This window comes from Diabrotica undecimpunctata, chromosome 5 (assembly GCF_040954645.1).
Source record: "Diabrotica undecimpunctata isolate CICGRU chromosome 5, icDiaUnde3, whole genome shotgun sequence".
NCBI classification, from domain to species: Eukaryota; Metazoa; Arthropoda; class Insecta; order Coleoptera; family Chrysomelidae; genus Diabrotica; species Diabrotica undecimpunctata.
The window spans coordinates 3,721,977-3,742,881 of record NC_092807.1 but is presented as its reverse complement, the minus strand read 5'-3'; the positions used below and the strand labels follow the sequence as shown (position 1 = coordinate 3,742,881).

At 33.6% G+C, this 20,905-nt stretch overlaps 1 protein-coding gene across 1 annotated transcript in view; it reads left to right on the top strand.

The window, feature by feature from the left end:
• The first annotated feature begins 453 nt into the window (after positions 1-453).
• The window catches only part of LOC140440937 (uncharacterized), a 68,484-nt gene continuing 48,032 nt past the window's right edge, over positions 454-20,905 (top strand). Inside the window, exons 1-4 of the mRNA XM_072531288.1 lie at positions 454-606; positions 11,979-12,156; positions 18,180-18,478; positions 18,695-18,854. Coding sequence (XP_072387389.1) covers positions 11,989-12,156; positions 18,180-18,478; positions 18,695-18,854 — 627 coding nt within the window. The 5' untranslated portion in view covers positions 454-606; positions 11,979-11,988. The remainder of the gene's footprint in view (positions 607-11,978; positions 12,157-18,179; positions 18,479-18,694; positions 18,855-20,905) is intronic.

The following is a 20,905-nucleotide window of genomic DNA, read 5'->3' as shown; positions in this document are numbered from 1 at the left end:
ATAGAAAGAAAAGAATGGAATAACCACATAAGCAGAATGAAGGAGACCCGTGTCGTCAAAATAGCAAGAGACCACCTTCACCATTGCAGAAGAAGGTATAGACCGCGCAAAAGATGGAGTGACAACCTTCTATAGATGTATTAATTAGCCAATAAACAAGCAGAATTGCTTATAAAGACGAAGAAGAAGAAGAAGTAAATAAATTTAAATGCATACAGTAGAATTAGGGCGGGAGGGATGAAATTGAAGCAGGCTCGTGGTGTGTATATTTTATAGATTGCATTCAATAGCCTAATACTTGTTGCATTTGCCACGTTGTCGTTAATTTTTTGGATTCCAACCCACATTGATTTATAGATAACACAAAATATTGGGAATTAATAAAACCCTAGATAAATATCAAATGGGTCCGCCCATGCTCGACTCCCTCACTATGTGTGGCTAACTTCAAGTCAGACGCAAGCAGGCGCAATACAAGGCATCTGATTATCTGAATAAACTCCATTACATTACTATTGGAATATAGACCGGAACTTTTTGTATCCGCCATTAAGCTTGTTGTTAGATTCTTTGACAGGTCTAATTGATTATCGTGTACTTTCTTTGGTAAGTGAAACATTTATTAAAAAAGTATTATCTTTTGTATAAAAAGTAACAATGAAATTAATATGCTCAATAATATCATTTGTGAATGATTTCTTGTTTTTCTAATGGCTGAGTACTTCATGATTACCGGCTTGATCAATTCTTGTGAAATTTTTACTTTAACAGCAAACTTTGACATGTTTCCTATGTGTTATTGAAATATAAATAATTTCCAATGAATTACGAAACAATATTTATAACGTAGTGCTTATTTTGTTAATTATCTAAGCAACACAATGCATTGATGACATTTAGGTGGGAAGTAGAGAAGCCATCACCACACCACGTTTTTTTCTTATCTATCAGCTAATGTTTTTAAACAGTACTTTCTTAATTTTAAAATCATAGAACAAAAATCAATCCAATTTAGTTTATAGTCGCCAGGATATGTCAATGTTGTCAAAAGGCCGGCAGCCCGCCTACACTAAAACATTTCTTAAAATCGTTAATAACAAACAGAGGTGATGATAATATTTTTTAACTTTCAATTTTAGAATGTATGGAATATAATTATACAGTTCTTTAAATAAAATGTTCTGGTATTGTAAAGACAGCTTAAAAGTAGAGTTACAGAGTGAACAATAGTTTAGTGTATATGGGTCTTCATTTTTCGCATTCCTTTATTATCCCAAAATATTTTTCAACGATGTGCACAGAAGTATCGAGGGTAATACGGTTTGGATTAATTGTCAATCTTCTTAACATGCCATACACCAAAGTGCGTAGGCGACTATCTCATTACTAGAATTCTGTTCTTGGCGGCGTGACACAGCTCGCCTGTATTGTGTATTCCTGTCCATTCTTTAATATTCCTTAACCAGGATAATTGTTTGCGGCCGGCTCCTCTCCTACCTTCGATCTTCCCTTGTAGGATTAACTGTGGTATTTCATATTTTGCTCCTCTCAATATGTGCCCAAGGTAACCAATCTTGCGTTTTTTAATTAATTCAAAGAGTTCTCTTTGTCAATAGTATAATTTGGATTTAAAACCTTTTTTATAAAGTTTGAAACCACCCTTTATCTCCTCAAATATGAGTAATAGCCAAACGACAACCATTACCAATGGGAAATTTTAATCCAGCAGACAAACCTTCATGCCTTACTTGTGTAAGGATTGTGTACCTGGGATTATGAACGCCCTAAACCTAAACAATCGTGTCAGTCCGCTTGAAAACACTTTAAGTGAAGTGAAAACTGCTAGAACCCAGAATATTATTGAATTAGAGGAGGAAATTGGTAAGATATGTGTGGAGATGAAAAGTTTAAAAACAAGTGTTGAAACCATCTATGATGATCTAAAAAAAGATCTTAGGATTATCAAAGAATCTACAACTGACAAACTGATAACATTCAAAATTGTGCAGATGTCAAAGGTGCCAATGCAGTTTTTGAGGAGATACAGGACAGGACCTGGAGAGCCAAAAATATTATTATATATAATGTACCTGAAAACCATTCCAGTGAATCTAACATTCGTACTGAACACGATACAAATGAGGTCCAAGGAATTCTCAATAAAATAGGTGTAATGAACAGCACCTTTAAAGCTTTTCGCCTTGGTCGACTAACAGATAAACCAAGACCTCTTAAAATGGCATTTAATGATTCAGAGTTATCTCATGTTTAAAACAACATAGATCTTTAATGAGTTCTAATTTGCGCATTGAGCTGATCTTACCCCTTTACAGCGTGAGAAAGTGAAGGCCGTTAATCAGGAGTTAGAATTCAGATAAACACAGGGTGAGAATGATTTGAAGATCAAGTACTTTATTGGGGTACCTAAAATCATTGTCGGTAAATCCAATAATTCAAAAAACGATCATTGAGCTTATATTTTCAGAATGTTGGCGGTATGTGAACTAAACTTCAGAATTTCAGACATGCTGTGAGTCTCTCTAGTTATGATGTTATTATTATTATTGATACATGGCTTACACCTAGAATCTTAGATACTGAATTGTGATTGAGTGACTTTAATGTGTATAGACATGACAGGGACCCTCAAACTAATTCAAAGACATGTGGTGGTGGTGTTCTTATTGCTGTCCTAGCCTTCTCAAGAATTTCTCTCCAGTCGTCCCTATACATCGACGTTATCAAAGAATCTTGTACTGGGTCTTCCGCTTCTAACGGGATAAAAAGCGTCAGTGTTTCCAATTTCTCTTAAAGATCGCCTCCTCCAACAAATTGTTTTTTCTTTCACTATAAGCACAGATGTTCTACAGTACTTCTCCAAAGCAAGGTGTAGTTTGTGTAAAATATTTCCCAAGTCACTATTAATGATTGCTAAAAGTTTATTTAAAATAGGGATGATATTATTTTCACAATAAAATGTATGCACTTTCTTTGAATTATTTTTTTTACAACAATTTTCTTGATTAATTCGAAAAATACCAAAAAGTATTAAATATTTATATATTTTTTTTTATATTTCACTAGCTAACCCGCTAAACTTCATATCGCTTTAAAATTAACTAATGTTTCAATATTCAATAAGCTCCTCTTTCGAGTCTGTTAAGTCACAGAAATCTCTAGGTAATGAAATGAATCTGGTCGAGGTGCCAATAGCGACTTTACCATTTCCGATATCTAACAACTGCATAGAAAACACAATTGCACTTTGATCTTGTTGCAAAAACACTTTCATGAGACTCCTATTTGTCAATTGGAGCATCTTTACATGCCGCCACAAATTGGATGATGTTAAGCAATATTATGCATGCTTTTAGTTCGTCCATAGCAGTTACTTGGGGAATATGTAATTATTAAATGAGGAACAGTCTAAAAATAGAATCATGGCTTCACCAAAAGTGTTTTTGATTATTATGAATATCTTTTACAGTTCTGTCCAGTCCCTGTAATGACCTGTTGTGGCCCATTCTACAATCTCCCAAACGATTAATTGCATACCTGTAAAATCTTCGTCAGTGCTCTATTTTTTAGTTGTTGCATTAGTTTGTATGTTTATTGGTAATTTCAAGGCAAAATTTGCAATTTGTCTGCCTTCCTTGCAGATATTCCAGATGAAACCAAAGCTACGGCTACTACGATATGATCCTTGCCAATAATAATAAAATTATTGTTTTTCTGTCCATCCCTAGCATCAAGGAAGTAAATTCCACCACATCCAATGTTCACAGCTTCTATCAAAGTATTCTATGCAATCCTTTGTTGTTGATTAAATTGTAGAAAATTTGTATGAACTATTTCGACAAATGTTGAGCTCTCATTCTCTTTCATAAAGTCACAAATGAATAACACTTATTTACTGTCAAATATTAATGGTGCGTCATGAATTGAGACACTTCTGTCCACATAAACAGATGTAATGGGAGAATATTTTAAATTCACAAAAATTTTTGGTTCTAAATCTATTTCTTCGCAAAAATTAACAAAAACGTCAGCTACCTCAGTAAGTTTCTGAAAACCATTGTTTTTTAAATTGATCTTTCAAATTTTTGAAAAATATCTTTTCCAGTGTCAGCTGTAACATTTTGAGAAGCTGATCTAATTTCTTTTAATAAGGATATGTTTTCTACCAAGGACAACTTTAATTATTCGAATTGAGTAATATTTTTTGAGGCAAGCTAAAATTTGATTTAGTGAATGAAAGTTGCTGCTGAAGAACGTTGTTTTTAAAAATCTGTTTACCGTCTAGCAGAGATTGGGAACTTTCGTCTGTTAAGAGCTTCGGCGCAAAATTTCGGGCCAATGCTTTTTAAATGCATTCATTTTTTTCGAATACTAAGAAAACTAACAAATATTTTTGAAAAATTTAAACGCAGAATGAAAGATTACATTATTACCGAGGGCCAAAAGTCCCTTAGAACAAAAAGTTTTTTTGAATGAGGATCATTTATAATTCACATATTTATAGACTACGACTCTGTGAATAGAAGAGAAATGTCCAAAGCAATGAAAGAGCTAGGAATAAAAAATCAGTTGGTAAATTTAGCAAAACTAACTCTTGAAAAAGTTGAATGTAGAGTATGAATTCAGCGGAAACTGTCTGATCCTTTTAAAACAAATAACGGGCTGCGCCAAGGAGACCCTCTCTCCTGTATTCTGTTTAATGTGGCCCTGGAAAAAGTCATACGTATGGCATAAATCACAACCATTGGTACAATATATAATAAATCAGTGCACATCCTTGCCTATGCTAATGATATCAATATTGATGGAAGATCGGAAAACGCTGTAATCATAATCACTAAATTTGGAATTAAAAATCACACTAAATTTTCTCTTTTTTTTTTACCCCTGTAACTTATTAAAATAAACATTATAGAAGTTTTCAGGGACTTTCGGCCCTCGGTAATAATGTATTCTTTCATTCTGCGTTTAAATTTTTCAAAAATATTTATTAGTTTTCTCAGGATTGGAAAAAAAAAGAATGCATTTAAAAAGCATTGGCCCGAAATTTTGCGGCTACGCTCTTAAGCTTCAATTATATTTTTTAAATCTATGAAATAGTCTGAATAGAAAAAAGCTGTTTACAACCATGTACCCCATCGTGTTCGAAAGGGTTCTGGTGGAAGTGGAATATTTGGAAGCATTTCTTTATGAAGTTGAATTCTTATAGATTTGAGGAATACTTTTTTATGTTTGATATCAGGGAGTTTACAAAAGGCATAATTTTGAAACCGGTATATTTATATAAACGATAAAGTAGTGGGGAGATTTGGAGAGGATGAACAAAACGATAACGGAGAACGTCTGATTGAATTATGCGAACTAAACATTCTAAAAATCACCAACGGATTCTTCAGACATAAAAATATTCATAAATATACATAAAGATCAAAGATGTGCGAGTCAAAAGAGGAGCAGAATGTGGAACGGACCATAGACTACTGACAGCAAAAATGGGCATTAATTGGAAACATAACAAGATCCCCTCCACAGAAGAACGGTTGAACACTATAAGAGAAAAACAATACAATATAGAACTACTCCAAGAACAATCAATAACAGAACTATACCAACAACGTCTAGACCAAAAATTAATAGAATTTAGATACGGCAACATCGAAGAAATATACGAGCATATAAAGGCGAGTATAAAGCAAGCAGTATTCGAAGCCCTTGGGGAAAAAGAACATATAACAAATAAACAGCACTATTATGAAATAAATGAACCACCAAAAAGAATAATTGAAGAAAAAAAGCAACTATACAAAAAATGGCTGACTACAAACGATGAAGTTTATAAAGAATATAGAGAAAAAGATAGAGAAGTGAAAAAACAAATAACACAGCAAAAGAATGAAAAATGGGAAAGAATCTGCTTAAATATTGAAACATATATAGGAGGTACAAGAACTTCGGAGTCATGGAAAGTACTGAGAGGATTGAAAAAAATTAAATTGGGAAATATACAGGACAAAGAATGGAAGGACTACTACAAGGAACTATTAACACAACAAAGACCACAATTCATTGGAAAAGAAAACAGGCGAAGACGAAGCAGATTCCCACAACACGAAATAGAAATTACAGATAGGGAAATGAGAACGGCCATAAAAGCAATCAAAAATAAGAAAGCACCGGGACCTGGAGGCATCTCACCTGAGCTTATAAAATACGGATCAAAAAAATTACACCGGATGATACAATGGATATTTCAGAAAGCCATAAATGGAGAACAGCTCCCAAAGGAATGGACGGAGGCATATATGACATCTATATTTAAGAAAGGAGATAGAAAACGATGCTAAAACTACAGAGGAATAAGCGTAATATCATCAATAGGAAGATTATATGGGAAGATACTGCGAGAAAAGATAGAGCAAGCGATAAAAGGCAAAATCGAGGAGGATCAGGCAGGCTTCACGGCAGGAAGATCATGCATAGACCACATATACACACTGGAACAACTGTTGGAAAAGAAAAAAGCAAAAAATAGAGATATACACTTGGCATTTGTGGACCTGAGAAAGGCGTATGACTCTGTACCAAGGTCAGAACTATGGGAGGCAATGTACAAATTAGAAATACAGACGGAGCTCATAGAAGCTACAAAAGCCCTGTATAAAGAAAATAAAGTGTCCATTAAAATGGGAACAAGAATCATAGGAGACTTCACCACAACAAAAGGGCTCCTGCAGGGTTGTTCCACATCTCCAACCCTATTCAAAATATACTTAGAAAAAACCTTGACTACATGGAAAAGAAAATGCGAACAGCTACATGATGAAGAAACTACAAGAAGAATATACCAAGGCTGGCCTAGATATTAACCTCGCGAAAACAGAGTACCTATCTACAAGTGAAGAAGACATAGAAGATCTACAGATTGATGACAACGTAACAATCAAAGGAAAGGATAAATTCAAATACCTGGGGTTTATAATCACGAAAAAGGCAACAACAGAGGAAGAAATTACACAAAGATTAGGACAAACAAGAACAGCAATCCGACAACTTAACTCAGTATGGTGGGATAGACACCTAAATATGAAGACAAAAACACAGATTTATAAAACATTAGTGCGAAGTATTATGACATATGGAGCTGAAAATTGGATCATAAACAAGAAAAACAGCAGTAAGATAGTAGCAACAGAGATGGAATGCCTGCGAAGATGCTGCAGAGTAACAAGAATGGATAGGAGAAGTAATGACGAAATAAAGCAAAGAACATCAATAGAAACAGACATACTAACATATATAGAACAAAAAAGATTAAAGTGGTATGGACATGTAAGAAGAACTAGCGACAGCAGATGGATAAAGAGAATAACCGAATGGAGCCCCATAGGAAGGAGGAATAGAGGACGACCCCGAAAATCCTGGAGGAACGAAGTAGACGACGCCATGAGTAAGAGAGGCCTAAACGATGGAGAATGGAACAACAGAGAGAGATGGAAACGGTTGAGCGAGGGAAGGCAGTGAATACTGTAGAATCCCTAAATATAAATATATATATATATATATATATATATATATATATATATATATATATATATATATATATATATATATGTTTTTTTCCTTCTTTCTTGCCCGAACATACTTAGAAGCCGAAGCTTGATTTTTTTCTCTAGATTTAGGCTTTTTTATCTTTTTTGGCTAAATGTAACGCAGTTCTGACATGTTGATCTATCTGAAATTTCTTTTTGTTAGAACTGATTTCTTTATAATCTTAAACTAAAAGCATCAATACGAGTAGAAGAAATTCCATTCAAGTAACTGCACAATTATGCATAGCATGCTGCTGAATTTGGCAAATATTTCAGCCCTTACATCCGCATTCAGCTGCGTGGAAACAACATCAGTCGATGACTCATGTGGTTTTCGAATGGAATGGATATTTAGGTTGAGTTTACCGAAAGTGCAGGCTGATTATAGCCGCAAATGTCAAACATGGAACAAAAAGTTTCGGTATAGAAGTGTTGACATGTTTTTATAACGTAGATGCTGTATGCTTCAAAAAAAAAAAGATAAAGTTTTAGAAAAGTACATTTTGTTTATATTATGTTATGAATTCTGCAATTTTTGATTTATATAAAACAACAATGAGTAAATATTTGTCTCTTTGTAGATTAATTGCAGTTAATTATTAGAAATTTTTTTAGCCATTACCCTTTGATAGATTAGGGGATAGATTTGGCAATCGTCAAATCAGCAGTTGCTAGATTACGACAGATGTTTGCAATTAATCTCGAAAGAGACAAATATTTACTCGTTATTGCTTCATATAAATTAAAAATTACAGAATTCATTAAATAATATAATCAAAATGTACTTTTAAAAGCTTTATCTCGTTATATTTGAAGCATACAACATAATGCGTTATAAAAACATGCCAAACCGAAATATTTTTGACATTTGCGCCTATATTCAGTTTGTACTTTCGGTAAACTCAACCGACAGTTGTCCGACCGATTAAACTATAGTTTATTACAGCAAGTCGAGACTGCTTAGTCTTAAAGAATGAAACTCATGATAAGACTTGAAATTACAGGAATTTGCAAGAAATGCCTAATCCCTGAAATGAAGAAGATACCGATTTACATAAAGTAATGAAAAATGTAAGTTGTTAATTAGGTACATACAAAAAAAGAAGTGTAGATCTTTTAATAAGCTTCTTATTATATTATCGGGCCAAATAATTTTTTGTGTCGTTCCTATTTGTTTCAACTACTATTCGAATTTGAAGAAAAAGTATCCTTACTGCTAAGTACCTCCCTGTCTTCTAAAAACCCCTATAATCGTCTTTCCTACACGATAAATCCCGGCTATTTTTCTTAGAAAACATGAACCCTACTTCACTGTAAACGGTCGGAGGGTCTTTTTTGAAAGTACAGCTGGCTTTTGATGAAAAGAAAGATCTAGGAAATCAGTCGTGGATAGCTGGTGGTGTTGTGAAGTGGGTAAACAAATCTGCCACACAGGTATGCCGTTTACTAAGAAATATGAATAAGTTTAAGGCGCCAAAATTGTTTAAATATTTCGCGGAATTAATGAAAAAGTTGTACAATAAACTACGGTAAATATTTCGGTCGCCAAATCGGAAGCGATGGCCAAAAAGCTTGTTTAAATTTAGTTCAAACGATATTCTCTTTTTTTTGCAACTTGATGGTAAGATCAAAGAATATATAAGATATACTAGATAGATTATAGACTTGTGTGTGTGGTTTTTTGCAACTTGATGGTAAGATCAAAGAATATATAAGATATACTAGATAGATTATAGACTTGTGTGTGTGGAGAAAGAGATGACATTAGACAAAGAATCTTTTTGCCACAGAAAATTGTTATAAGGATGTTTAAATTTTTATCTTAGAATCGTTTATAAACTTGATTAGAATATTATATATAGATTTGTCAGAATAAGATAACAGATTGCTGATGTTAACTGATAGGCTAATATTGAGATCGATTATTCGGTCTATATTCTTTGGTTTTATTATTACGCGAACAGAAGGGAGTTACATTTCTGTACTAGTAGTGTATTTTTTTTACAAAAATAAGTGGGTGCTTCTTAAATTTAGATTTCTTATACATTCTTGACTAATAAAAGCAATTGCTATGTGAAATGGCTCGTATACGCAAATATCTTAGCGAAAGTGAACTATATGAAATTTTAATGGAAAGTAACAGTGAGAATGAGTGTGTTCTTGAAGAATCTGATGCAGAAAGTGATGAATCTGGAGAAGAAAATGATAATGAAGAGACTCTACCATTATCAACACAGGTTAATAAAAATAGTGCTTTAACTTTGAAATCTACTTCTCTTCAACAAGCTAAACGTCGTAAATGTGAAAAGATTCCGTTATATAAATGGGAAAAGGGAGATCTACAACCAACAGTTCATAATTTTAATGAAAATACATCATAGTGTTTGAATGAAAATTTAAAAAGTAGTCCAAGTGTTTTAAGTAGTTTCAAAACATTTTTTGCTTTGACTTTTATGAAAGCAATGGTTGTTGAAATTAACAATTTTTACAAATTCGTTGTGGAACAATTCGTGTCGCAACAAATTGGAAAGACACTGATGTGGATGAAGAGTATTGTTTTCTAGCTTTGTCGTTCCTTACATTGTCGTTGTTACGTTTTTCACATAACAATAACGTTGCCACAGAAGACTCCCTTTTTAAGCTGCGAATCGTTATAGACCATTTAAAGACCGTTTTTCGTAGATTTCCATATCCAGGCTAGCATTACACAGCCTGGCTACACAGTATATACCCTCTAAAACGCACAAATTTGGAATTAAATTCCACGTTTTATGTGACTGTGAGACAAGCTACAATTTGGACTTTATCATTTATACTGGGTCTAATACTGACATTAAAATCTTCGATAAAGACCTAAAAAAATGCATAGTCTGTAATGTGCCTCTATGCATTACGCCATGTTTTGAAAAATACCATTGTATAACAAATTTTAAATTTTCCTTTTAATGTAGTCAAAACTTTTATTTATATTTGGCATTTGAATGTTTTGTGTACCATTTGTTTGTAGTTTTTTACCTTGTTGCTACAATTACTAATAATAAATAAAATAATGATAATTTTTCAGTATATTTAATTTTTTTTATTTTTCAAAAATCTAACGGCAACAAATTTATAGTTACTTGTTACTTCTACTAAATTGTAAATACAGTCCTGAATAGACTGTATTTATACACTGCGTGAACCGTATTTATACGCCATAGTACTTCATCGACTGACTGCGGCAACCGTGTTGATCAGCACGGGCATGAAACAGCCGTACCAGAAACCATACTACTTTTATAACTAGCCGCAGGGAGCGTATCCGTTATTAAAGTTTCTGAGATATTTTAAATTCAATCATCCTCACAGACTGCACGTTTCTGTTGAGGTTTAAAAACCTTAATTATAATCATTCAATCGTTGTGATGAAAAATGTGATATCGGGAGTTTTTGAAAACTCATACCAAATAAGAATACTTTGTATCTGAATTCCTTTTATGAGCACCTTCGCCGCGTTTTTGTAAAACTACGTTATTGACGTGACAACGTCTTAAAAAATTAGGTTGTGGCTCGGAGTCACTCATGAAAAAGTGTAACGCCCGCTCACGTCTGTTACGATGAGTCACCGAACGAGAGAGAGGCCCGCCGGACCGGCGAATGCCTTGCGTCTCTCTCCCACTCAAACATGATCGGTCCGCTGGTGCGATGCTATTTCTCCTATCATCGTCCTATCCTCAACAAAATCACTCAAATAGAAATTAGTTAAGTTTAAGTTTACATGTACAATGTTTTAGTAAACAAAATATATTTCTATAGTTAAAATTTGTGCAATTCTTATTTTCATTCAATTCCTTGTTCCTATTGTGCAATTTAATAATATTCATATCAATAAATATTCTACCGAGAAAAAGACGTTGTCACGTAAAATCTTCGCCCGTAAAACCGACTTTACAGGCAACCGATTTTTTTCTTTATTTCATTTAAGATTTTAAAACGAAAACAATTATTAATTTAACAAAATAGGAGCAATGCATTTTAAGGACACTAAATTTTGTAATAAAATTTATTATAAAAACACCTACAAGTAAATTTTGTTGTTATTATTATTATAATTCGAAAATAATTGAAAATTAAATAACAAGATAATTATTTTGACGTGTACAATATCCTCCAAGAGATCGATGCCTTCTTCCCGACACACCCTGTAGAATAATGTCGTTTTCAGAACGTCACTGACCAGACAAATTAATATTATCTATACTAAGAATTGCTTGTACTCATTATTAAAAGAAAAAAATATCAAGGTTACTTAAACATAGTATTTCTTAAATAAATTATCAAAATATTGATGTTCTGCGAGAATTTTATTTATATTTCCCGTTTTTCATCTAGAAACTCAAAAATGGAGTCCCAAAGCATGACCATGATGCATTCGGCCGGACCGATTCAACCCCCATCCGGCGGTGGGGGTGGCCCCCATCCCAACAGAAGAGGTAACCGCAAGGGGCACGGGCCACTTCACGGAAATCTGCCGACGGAGAGGTTATCATTGAGCGAAGAAGCTAAATTGGTAAGTTTTAAATAAATTATATTGTTACTTTTTCCCTCTTACATCAAGTTGTCTTCTTTATATAACTTGTGTTATTTTTTGACACTTGGTATATTTATGAAACATGTCATATATTTCATTGTAACCGCTTATATTCTATTTTTTTCCTGTTGTGTTATAAACTGCTCAATATTTGAATAAATGTATTTGTTCTATGTCCGTTCAATTTATCTTTATTCCGTTATGATGACAATCTGATTTAATAATAATAATAATACTAAAGGTCTTTATTTTTCCTTCAAATTCATACAATACACAAAATATATAAATTATATATGCATAAAATACAATAAGAAAGAAAAAATGCCGAAGATTTCTTAAAAGATATAATCGATTTTAATTTTAATTCTTTAGCTAATCCATTATATACTTTTGATATTTGATATGTAAATGAATTTTTGAATTGTTCTGTACGATGTGGCGGAGCTGTAATTGTATTTTTGTATCTTGTATTGACATTATCTATAGTTTATTTTTATGAACGAGAGAGTAATTAGCATAATTTTAACTGGTACCTCCGACCACTCCATGGGCGTGCTCAAGATTAATTAAAAAATTACTTTGAATAATTGTAAAAAATAAATGAATTATTTCAGTGTTATAAAGTGTTATGTGTATGTAAACAAAAGTGACCTCTTTTATCACACACTATATTAGAACTGACTGGCCTACATTAAAAAGGGTTTTAAAAAATTCACATTTTTTTTAATTTTTAAAAATTACAAAAGAGAAAAAGAGTTTTTAAAACCGTCTAAGGTATGTTAAATAGATGAATAAAAATATTAATATAAAACTTACAGCTACTTGTTACAAATCCAAATCAGATTCAGAAGATGAACTTTCAGAACCAAGATTTATAATAACTGGCTCGATCATTTTATCAGTAATATTGTCCAGCTTCCACATTTTTTCCTCTTCTTTAATAGTGTGATTTACTGCCTTTTCCCAGTTTTCAGGTTTTACATTAGGTATTTACGGCCTCCAAAAACAACTGTTTAACATCATGAATTTTAAAAGTGGTATTTTTTCTTGAAACTTCACTCTTTATCTGTGCCCATACCAGTTCAATCGGGTTTAATTCACAATGATATGGTGGGGATCTAAGTACTGTCATTCCACGATTTTTGGCAATTTCATCAATTTCGTATTTTTTAAATTTTTCTTTATGAAGGGCACACAACGAATAAAGTTCCTTTCTTATAGATCCGGGATGGTACGTAATATTTTTTGAACTCAGCCAATTCTGCAAGTCTTTTTTTAACCACTTGGTTGTGGGCAGTCCTTCTATATGTCTGGAGTGATAACTTGCATTATCCATTACTATTACACAGTTCTTAGGAAGAAGATCTATCATTTGTTCGAACCATTCTTGAAAGACATCAGCGTTCATGTCTTCATGGTAGTCTCCGGTACGAGTTGATTCAAAAGTTAATAAACCACCTTCAACAAAACCGTCTGAACTGCCAATGTGTACTATTATCAGCCTGCGTCCCTTTCCTGATGGTGGGTTTAAACCAGTAGATAAGTTATTTACAAAAGCGTGCCTTTGACTTGTAACAGTTTCATCCTGCCAAAATTTATTTGGTGTATGACCCTCGTTGATCCATGTTTCATCAAGATAAAATATTTTTCTTTTTTGGTTTCTCATTTCCTTTATGGTTCTTAGAAAATGTCTTCTCCATATGACAATATCGCTTCTTTCTAATAAAATAGACTTTCTGGGATTCTTTTTCCAGCGGAAGCCTATTTCTTTTAAAAGTTTCCATAACGTACTTCGACTCATTTCTGGGTAATCCTTATCATCTCGAACTGAGACAAGAACTTTATCCAATGTTGGAAATTCTTGTCTAAAGAAGAATTCATGCACTTTCCGTCGAAGTCCTTCTTTAAAATGATATTCTATTTGAAATTTTGGTTTCCCTGGAGCATTACGTGGCATTTGAAAACTACCACATTTCTCTTCTTTAATAACTCTGTAAATCGAAGATTTCCCAACACCAAGTGTACTGCTAACTAACTCAACGGTCTCATCAACACTTTCACATAAACGTTTGTCTGTAAATGATTTAAAACAATTAAATATTAATGTTTTTTCATTAACTGTTAGAGGACCAATTTTTCGGCGTTTACACGGCACTTCCAAATTTTCCATAACACTAATATACACAATAAACTGCACCTTGCAACTGAAGTACCTACTTTTAGTGAACTGTTAAGAATTTTGAATACGCCACTTGGACCTTCCTATATACAAAATGGAAAAACCCACTATCACATTTTCTGTGGAATAAGTTTAGAAGGTAATTATCTAGTCAATTACTGTCGTAGATTCCTGGAATTAAAGAATTAAATGTTTGATTGTTGAAACCCTTACTTCGTGGAATGTACTCATTTCAGATAAAATAAAACGTTTTATTTTATCTAAAGAATTAAACTTTATTTTGCAAATAGGCAAAGAATTAAACTTTATTTTGCAAATAGATAAAATAAAACGTTTTATTTTATCTAAAGAATTAAACTTTATTTTGCAAATAGGTAGGTAGTTATTAAACTTTTATTGGTTATATATAACCAATAAAATAAACATCTTACATTTCTTGCAAATTCATTAGTACCTGTTGACCTCCATCACTCCGGCACTGGCAACCTTATTTAGGGATTAGTAACCCTCACAACTATTGTATTCTATTCTGCTCCAACCTTTATACCTGGTGGTCATACTCAATTTAAAATTGTTTTCCTATATACTTCTGTAAACTTGTTGACAAATATCTGTTTTTCATTGAGTCACCCGTATCAACAGTTTAGGGATTTGCATACATAATTTATTGTTTTATTACTCTCTCATACATAAAAATACACTATATGTCAGTTCTGTATATAATTTTTTTAAAAAGATATGCTGGTAGAGAGTTTTTGATAATTTTGTGGAAAAGACAAGCAGCATGTAGACATCTTCTCCTTTCCGTGCTCAACCATTTTACATAATTTGTGAGAAATAGACTGGTGTCTTCTTACACCACAGATCAGACGAAGACACGAATTTTGAACCACCTGAATTCTTCTCCTGTCATCTGAACTAATACAAGGCCCATACACAACATCAACATCTCCATAGTTAAATTTTGATAATACTAAACTTTCGCACAGTATTCTTTTTACTTTGTATGACAGACAGCGGCGACTCACAAAGGTGTTAATATTTTTGTAAATTTGAGGTGATTTCTCATTTCTGTTTTCTAATCCATTGTTTGTGTGTCCTTTATTTTCTTCATTTTTTTTTTTTTCGTCTTTCTATATTGTATCCTTTTTATTTTTTCTTCTTTTTATGTAGAAAAGTAGACATTACTGTCTATTTTTCAATGTGCCAAAGTATTTTAATCTCTGCTGCTTCTAACATAATTTTTGTCCTTTCTGTGTCATTTGTCGTGTTTCTGACGCGTATGTCATTATTGGTCTGATGACTGTTCTTTAAATTCTGCCTTTCGTTTCTTTCCCGATATTTTTATTTCTCCATATTGTTTCTTTCAGGCAGCCTGCGGCTCTTTTTGCTGTATTCACTTGATCTTCCACTTCAGTTTCGAGCTTTCCGTAGCTATGTTTGCATCTTAATAAATTTGCTGTAGTAACCATCCATTTTGTCTTTTTTTGGGAAATTAACATGTTGGATTTTGTGGCGGTTATATTACATTGGTGCAGCATACGTTGTAAATTGTCTTCATTTTAAAAGAGTAGTATTGCGTCGTCTGCATAGCAGATTATTTTAAATTGTTTTTCTCCCATTTGGTATCCTTTTTTATTTCTTGCTTTTTTATTTCATCCAGAATCAGGTTGAACAATAGGGGATCCAGGGAATCTCTTTGTCTTATCCCATTGCCAGCTTCAATATGGTCGGTTAGTTCTTCTACTTTTGCTTTTATTGTGTTGTTTTGCTAGATATTTTCGATCGTTTTGATTATTCCTAGATGCATCTCTCTTGCGTACAACAAATGGATAACGTCTTTTAATTTGACCCGGATAAATGCCTTCTTAAGCTCCACGAAACATAGATATGCCGGTTTTTTGTATTCTAATGATTTCTCTTGCTCTTGCACTTGCCTCATTATAAATATAGCGTCGGTCATTGATTTCCCTTGTTGTTCTTCTGCTAGTGTTATCACTTTGGTTGTTAATTTTAGTATTGTGTTTAATAAATTGATTCCTCTGTAATATCCGAGTCCGATTTGTCTCCCTTTTTGAAGAGATGTATTAGGATGCTTGATCTCCATTCTTGAGGAATTCTGTTTTGTTCTGGTAGTTTTTGGATTAATTTGGTTTTAATAGTTGTTTGGTCAGATCTGGTCCTCCGTACTTCCCGAGTTCGTTCGGTATTCTGACCTTTTTTGGTGATTTTCTATTTTTTAATTTCCTTAATGCTTCCTTGACCTCTTCCTCCTCAATATTTATTTCTTCGTTTGTTGTCACCTCTGATGTTGGTGGTTCATTATCGTCAGCTTTAGCAAATAGGAATCGAAAGTAGTATACCCATGTTTCCTTCTTAATGTGTTTCGTTTTTATTAGTTCGTTCATCTCTTTTCTTTGTCCTCTGGTCATTCTCCGTATTTTTTTTGTGTTCCGTGTTTTTTCTTTTTTGATATAAGTTTTAACTATCACCCTACTTTCATGATACATACTTATGTTTCATTGGTGTCTTGAATCTCAAGAGAGTGATTTCCAAGTATGTCTTGTCCGCCTTGTGTATAATTATTATCTGAAGTACTGGCTATGACTTGCTATGTTAAATGATCTTGTTAGATTTATGAACCTATTGCCATTATCATTCGACTGTCCTTGGAGACTGTTGTTACTTATTGGAGACTGGAATTGTTTTTCCTTTACAACTTTTGCCCTTAAGTTTTCGTACGTTATTTGTGTATCATTTTTTTTGGTCATGATGTCCAAAATTGTTATATTGTGAGTCGTAAGTACAATAATGCTATAAGGTCCTAGCAACATACAGGGTGTTTTACGACGAACTTACACTATATATCGGAAACTAAGTACCCGATATTTATGAAAGTTTTATTAAAGTTATGAAACTTAAAGAAAATATTTTGACAGACATGTTACTTCCGGTTATCTAGTATCCCAGTTTATCATTTTATATTCTTGCAGTTTGTAACGATGAGTCCAAGCCATCACCGTTAAACCAGCGTGAGCGCGAACCAACCCATGAAGTAGGAATGTATCGACAGTAGAAAGGGCAAAACTAATTACCAAGCTCCGCTATATAAACCGCAACATTTCCTCATAGAGAGAGAATCGACAGGTGTTGACTGAAGGTTCTCTTCTTCCCTACCCCGGCTTGTGGACGTGTTGAGTTCACAAGTTGTTCCGTTCCATACCGCCGTTACCCGAAGAGCGTGTTGAGCTCTTCACTACCCGTACTCTGAAGCAGTCGTGTTGAGACTGTCGAGGAGTGTCCTATTAACCCGAATCACTTAAGGGACGTGTTGAGTTCCTTTCCTTTCTTTGTACCTATCGTCCGTTGTTATTAAATCGATACAACGTTCCCGTAAAATTTCAAATACACACTCGCTTGCCGATAAGACTAATTTCATATGACAAGGTCAAACTTAATTTGAATAAATAGGCCAGGTACTGAGAAGACTAAACCAAATTGTAAATATGTACATAAGATTTTTGTCAATTTAATTTAAGGAAGACAATAAAGTTTTATTTTTATTTTGAACTCTGTCTCTGACTGTCTAAAAGCTACCCGGATAGTGACTCCCACGAGAGGACATCACAAGTTTCTGTTTGACTTCACTGTTTAATTAGTATGACTCTCTTCTAACTTCTGTGTTTCTTATCCTATTTTTTCTTTTGCACCTTCATTTTTTTATAAATTATTCAATAATGTTCAACTGGTGGATAGTTCAATTTGTAGAGCTACCATCGACCGACCCAAAGATACACAACTTCTTTACATCGTCCTGTTACAGCTCTACTCTCAAGAAATGGCCACCATGCCCAGCAAGACTCCCGTCAGCGTCCTCCAGGAGTTGCTGAGTCGTCGAGGCATCACTCCTAAATACGAACTGGTCCAAATCGAGGGCGCCATCCACGAGCCAATCTTCCGCTACCGCGTGTTCCTTAACAACGATCTGGTGGCCACCGGTACCGGAAGATCGAAGAAAGACGCCAAACACTCAGCCGCCAAGAACTTGCTGGATCTCTTGATCGGAAAAGTAACGCCCGAACAAGCCAATCAGACCAACGGAACGCCCGGAGCTGCTGATATGTAAGTTTACAATGTCTATTAAATTTTTAGGTTGTGGGTCACCTTAGAATAATAATAATTTGGTATCAATTATGTATGCAAACGTTTGGTATTTTTAACTTTTCCCAAATGCTCATATATATCTTCAAAATAACAAATAGAATTATATAGATGATTTATACGTAGGTATGACATACTTTATAATAATATTCACATTGATTACTTTTTGCTATCCAGCACCAATCAGGTGGTGACATCGTTCGATGACAAAGTGATGGGCAATCCTATCGGCTGGCTCCAAGAGATGTGCATGTCCCGCAGATGGCCACCACCATTCTATGAAATGGAACACGAAGAGGGATTACCGCACGAAAGACAGTTTACCATCGCTTGTCAAGTAAGTACAATTTTGACATTGATAATATTATTTATTTTTATTTGTCGGTTGCAGCAAAGTCAACGTGCTTAACGACGCACATACATAGATTTCAAAGATTTAGGCGACCAAAATTATATTTGGTGTAATTTTGGTTCTACGTTAAATTAAATTAAAGGAAAAGTATATATTTTTTACAACAAACATATATTTGTCATGTTATAAAAAAACAGTAATCGTCTTGAATCTCTAAATCATATAAAAGCTAATACCTGTAATGCCTGAAACCAATTCGGGATTTTCAAAAAATCTGTGGCTTGTGCTGCCATCATTGGTGTTGCCAAAGTTGGCTTTTGGTATGTCAACGTGTAGTCCGGTTTCATTGCGAAACTTCTCCTGAATTTCCGACTTCTCTTGGGATTTTTGTAGTAGAGTAGTTTATTTATTCAAGAGAAAGTCCAGTATTTCTAGAGTACCTAAATATAAACGGAAGTGGGACAACCTCGCTAGCAGGTGTCAACAGTGCTACCAAAATGACAAAATTAGACAGCGCAATTCAACTGAATTCGTAGGAAATTGAAATAGATTGTAATGTTGTCAACATTAAATGGATTTTTAGATCTTGACGATATTTCGTCTTATCAATGTATTTAAATTTCTCTTATTGTCTCGGATGTAGCTGTACCAGTTGGAAGAACAAAAGAAAAATATAAATCAAAAGAACTCCATGTTGAATTCTTTTAGCTGTTTCTGCAACAGAAACAATTTTTGAACCTAGAATCAAGAAGAGTACTAGATAATAGATAATATTCCGAGTAAATATTTGTCTCCTTCGAGATTAATTGCAAACATCTGGTGGTTTGAGGATTGCCAAATCCATCCGCTAATCTACCAAAGGGTAATTGCCAAAAAATTTCTAATAATTAACTGCAATGAATCTCCAAAGAAACAAATATTTATTCTTTCTTATATTTCTCTTTTAAATATTTTGTTCCGTGGTTGACATTTGCGGCTATATTCAGCTTGTACTTTCGTTAAAGTTAATCCATAGTACCTACCTACTAATTAATACATTAACCTTTGTGTCTATACCCAGGTACCTGGGTATCCTTGGTAATTGTTTTATCTGAATCATTGACGATAGTATAAATATTTTTAATCGAGCTTCTAGTTATTTCTAAAATTATTTAGAACGAAGAGATTTATAATAAAAACCAAAAAAAAAAATACATATAATATATTAAAATTACCTGTCGAAGTTTTTACACCATTACTTCCACACCCGTGGCACCCGGGTAACACTAATGTTTAGTAAATTATGAAGCTCTGTCTAGTTTTTTTTTATAATAAAAGTGATATGGAAACGTAAATAAAAGTTACATTTTAAACACATTGTCCACACTTACTTATATTTACTGAGTGTCCGTTACATAGTGGACGATTACAAACATTACATGATTTTCGTGTCTTTCTTAGCCGCTTTTTCGCTAAAGACATACAAATGTAGCAGTTTCCAACAATTTTGAGGCGTCCAGTGGAATCTCGAAGTGGTAATGACTCTGCAGTATTACTTGAATCTGTAGGTAGAGGTTTTTCTAACATACACTCAATTCCTGACCTTGATGAAAAATTTCGGTATACATTTGGTACTTTAGATCTAGCAGAAATTGCAGGCATCACTAGTTGTTTCCCTAAGTCTTGTAGAAAAATTCTACGCTTACTGGTTTCAGTAGAACTCTGTGGATTATTCTCTGTATAATTTATATAGGTTGCTAGGCAAGCTACGTCTAGGATATTGTAAAAGAAGGCTACTGGCCAACGCAAAGTTCTGCGTTTAGTGGAATAATGAGAAACCATTTTGTTCATGCTGTCTACGCCTCCTTTAGTTGTTTTATAGAACTGAAATATTTCAGGTTTATTTTTTGGGCCACTTACATTACCATTGTCATGCATTGTTGACAGCAAGATAACGCTTTTTTTCTTTTTTGGTACATATGAACAAATAGTAACACGATCTGCACTGAATCCGTGTAATGACGATTCAGGCTCACGCTCTGGCAGCATTTCTTGTG